General features: G+C 53.8%; 1 protein-coding gene across 1 annotated transcript in view; it reads right to left on the bottom strand.

The window, feature by feature from the left end:
* Positions 1–3,567, bottom strand: part of DCHS1 (dachsous cadherin-related 1) — a 22,236-nt gene extending 18,669 nt beyond the window's left edge. Inside the window, 1 exon segment of the mRNA XM_006161993.3 lies at positions 1,641–3,567. Within this exon segment, the coding sequence (XP_006162055.2) occupies positions 1,641–3,425 (1,785 nt within the window). The 5' untranslated portion in view covers positions 3,426–3,567.
* Positions 3,568–4,223: the final 656 nt, after the last annotated feature.

Below are 4,223 nucleotides of genomic sequence, written 5' to 3' on the forward strand. Positions count from 1 at the left end.
TTGGGAGAGTGGATGGGGCGAGCCAGCAGCAGCAGGCAGACAAATATCCAGGGTCCAGCCAGAAGACAGGGGACCTGCCAGGCCTGGGCCCTAGCCTGGAAGTCTAGGCCAACAGGCAGGCCCTGGGAAGATGCTCAGGGATCTGGCAGGTTAGGAGGCACAAGGACCTCAAGGACCAGTCTCCTAAGAGTTCTCTTTGTCTCCAGTTTTCTCTCCTGCCATCATACCCCACACTACAGCCAAAGCAACCTTCCAAAAGATAACAGATTTGCTTAAGCCCCTCACTGGCTCCCTGAGATTTTTAAGATAAAGGCAAAGCTTGTAACCTGGCCCTTGTTACTGTCTTCTCTCATGTTCCCAGCCACCCTTCCTCATCAGCACAGGTGAGGCCAACCTAAACAACACAGTCTACTCCACTTATGTTTGTTCAGCAGCTCTTTCTGTGAACTTGAAGTATTTGTCGACACTCCCCATATTCTCCATTGGGCGAAGTCTCATTAATCCTTCAGGGCCTCTCCTCTGGGCTCTCCCAGCACTTTATGCCTCCTGCATTCATTGGATCTCCTTATCTAGACCTGAAACCTGCCTGGGAACGGGACTGTCTCTTTTCTTTGTTCTCTGGCCCTAGGCTTACAATGGGTAAGTAAACTCTGAATGTATTAATGAAGGAATGTTTTATTACTCACTTGCTTATCAAATATATCCTTCACCCTTAGAGCCAATAACTTAAAAAAAAAAAAATCTGAGGCTGGTCCCATAGCACAGTGGTTAAACAGTGTGCAGATGGAACCCAATCCCACAGGGCTGACCACACTTGAATTCCAGCCCTAGAAGCTTGAAAAATACACTGGCCACATGCATGCATGCCCAGGATCCTACCGGATGGAGAAATGAGGAGAAAGGATTGCAGTGTGATTAGGCCCCCTAAATATAATCATGCCCTTGCCTGCTCAAAGTTCAGTGACCTCCTTTGCTTTTCAAATAAAATCCTAATCCCTCCCGACTTGGTGCCCAAGACTTCTGCAGTCTGGTCTCAATTTCACATTCCCCTCATCTCCTCCACGTCTGACTTGTAGTCAACTTGTGCATCCTCCAGCTGATTATCCAGGACTGCTTTCTCTTTTTCTGACAGGCCTTCCTGATTGGACATTGGAATCTCACTAAATAGTTCTTGTTATCTCTCATCCTTGTACCTGAGCCTGAGTGCTCCCTCGAGGGCAGGGACAGGGATTTCTTCCAGCCCCGGCCAGCATTAGACTCCATCTGGAGCGCTCCAAAACTATTGGCATCTCCTTTGGGAAACGGGAGCCACCTGGGTATGCAGAATCCTCATGTGTGCCCTAAAGAACAGCTTCAAGACTTTACGGAGTCTCGGTTTCTGAAACCATAAGCCACTTTTCCTATAGATCCCATCTTAATCCCCTCAACTGCCTCAGCTTTTGCACCCTGCTGTCTCATCTTCTCATTAAGCCTTATTCTCTGCACAGACCCGGGAGCTCACAGGATAGGACTGAACCCTCTGGCATAAATCAGCATCAATGGATGCACCACAAGGCCATGGCTTCTGTTCTGAGGTCCTCTGTGGCCCTCAGACCCAGCCCGCCCATGGCACTACGCTGCTATGTGTGGAGCCTACTCACCTGCAGGAAGCAGGTTCCAGGTGGGGTACCCTCAGGCAGGGAGGCATTGTAGAAGGTCCTCTGGAACTGGGGCTCATTATCATTCACATCCTGCAGGGCCACGCTAACTGTGGCAGAGGAGGCTAGAGGGGGCAGGCCCCCATCTGTAGCCACCACAGTCAGCTGTGGCTGAGGTTCCAGCTCATAGTCCAGCAATGCAGCCGTGGTGATGATGCCTGAAGAGGGGTCAATGGAGAACCAGCGGGTGTGAGCACCAGGGGCCAGGCTATATGTGACCTGACCGTTGGTACCTTGGTCAGGATCCCGGGCTGTCACTCGCACCACAAAGCTGCCAGGCAGTGCAACCTCAGGCAGGGGCTCAGGTCGGTAGAGCTGGCGGTCAAAGGCAGGTGCGTTGTCATTGACATCAGTGACATGCAGCACAAAGGCAGCTTCTGCCCTCAGTGGGGGCGTGCCTGAGTCTGTGGCCGTAACCCGCAAGTTATAGGCATCCCGCACCTCCCGATCCAGTCGCCGAGCCACACACACCAGGTAGATGACACTGTCTTGAGTGCTCAGGGCAAAGTGGCCCTCTCCACCCTCCAGGGACACATTGACATGGGCAAAGTCACCATCGTCTGGGTCTGACACAGAGATGCGAGCAACAAGTTGTCCAGGTGGGGCGGCCTCAGACACTCGGGGGGAACCGTCTGCACTCAAGAAGATGACAGTCATGGAGGGCTGATTGTCGTTGGCATCTCGCACGTGCACAGTCACAAAGGCTGAGCCCAGCTCAGGGTGAGCGCCCCCATCCCGGGCTTGCACCACCAGTTCATGGACCCGCCTTTGTTCGAAGTCCAGTGGCCGCTCCAGCCTCAGCAGCCCTGTGTGTGCATCGATGGAGAAGGGTCCGTCACCCTCACTCTGCCTCCGATTGATTTCATAAGTCACGGCCCCGTTGGCACCAGCGTCAGCATCGGATGCAAACACCTGCAAGACAGGACTGCCAGGGGCCAGGCTCTCAGACACTGCAGTGTGGTAGCGGCTCTGGTTGAAAGCAGGGGCATGGTCATTGATGTCTAGCAGTGTCACATCCAAAAGGGCCTGGGCCCTCCGTGGGGGCGAACCACCATCATAGGCCTCTAGCTGCAGCATGTAGTGTGAGCGGTTCTCACGGTCCAGCTCCCCTGTAATGACCAGCTCAGGCACTGGAGCCCCGTCTGGACCAGGGCGTGTCTCCAGCTGGAAGGTCTCTCCAGCCCCATCACCAGACAGTGCGTAACCCTGGGTTCCCAGGCGGCCAGAGTCTGCATCACGAGCAGGTTCCAGCGGGTAGCGGGTGCCAAGAGCTGTATGCTCAGGTACCTGCAGGGCAGCCCGAGCCTGTGGGAAGGCTGGAGCATGGTCATTGATGTCAGCTACGCGCACTGTAACTTCCACGGTGGCCCCATCTGGAGTGACTGCAGTGAAGCGGTAGCGGTCCCGCCGCTCACGGTCCAAGACACGGGCTGTACGGACAACCCCACTGTGTTCATCGATGGCCAGGTCTGTGCCCACGCCGCTGCCCTCCTGCGCAGAGATGAAGTACATGGGCGGTGCGGCTGTGCCCGCTGGAAGCCCTGCGCTGATGTCCCCGATCAGTGTACCCGCTGGCTGCTCCTCATCGATCTGCAGGTCCAGGCTCCCAGCTTGACCCCAGGCACCTGGCACTCCAGCCCCCAGGAGCAGCAGCATCGGTAGCAGCAGAAGGTGCCTGGGGCTCTTCATGCCAGGGCAGGAAGGCCCAATGCCTGGCTCCTTCTGCATGACAGGGGTAGTCCAGTTGTAGCTTGGGCTCCACCTCCAGGCCAGGCCCGGGGCGCAGCTTGATCTCAGGCTTCGGATCAGGTCAAACTTGGGCCCTAGCTCCAGCTCAGGCTCCCTAACCTGGGAGGAAAGCAAAAGGAAAAAGGTCATGATGGGGAAGGGACCATCGGTCCAGCGAGATGAGAATGTAGGCCACATGCAAAAGTGCTCGGCCTCCCAGCCGGGGCTGCACGCTGCTTCATACCCATCCCAGCCCCCAGAAATCTCTGCTTTGAGACCTCAGGGCCTCCTCTGGTCTTTTTCCTGGCAGGTCTCCATCCCACCCTGAGCATCCTCACTGCTGCCTGCCAGCAGATTATCTGCTCCCTATTTTTCAGGTCTGAATGCCCTCAGACTCCCTTCATCTATCTTTAACTTAAACATATGGGCAATCTGTTCCCTTTTCATCCAGAACTAATACTCACCCCTCCCGGCCTCAGTAACCACGTACTTAGTAACCTCACCTGAACTATCTATCTTTTCCTCTCTGCTGGCGCTTTCTATCAGTAAATATGCGCAGATCTCATGTGTGTGTATATATATATATATATGCACACACATATAAATTTATACTCACATATGTGCATATAATGTGTGCACACACAACACATGTGTGTGTGTATTCCCTTAGCCCTACTTCCTTTTTTATAAAAAAATAATTATTTATTTTCTTTTATTTATTCATTCATTTTTTTGACCAGACAGATACAGAGAGAGAGAGAGAGGGAAGGTGAGAAAGCAAGCCACCAGGTCCAGGAC

This window comes from Tupaia chinensis, unplaced genomic scaffold (genome assembly GCF_000334495.1).
Source record: "Tupaia chinensis unplaced genomic scaffold, TupChi_1.0 Scaffold139491_1, whole genome shotgun sequence".
Lineage (NCBI taxonomy): Eukaryota > Metazoa > Chordata > Mammalia > Scandentia > Tupaiidae > Tupaia > Tupaia belangeri.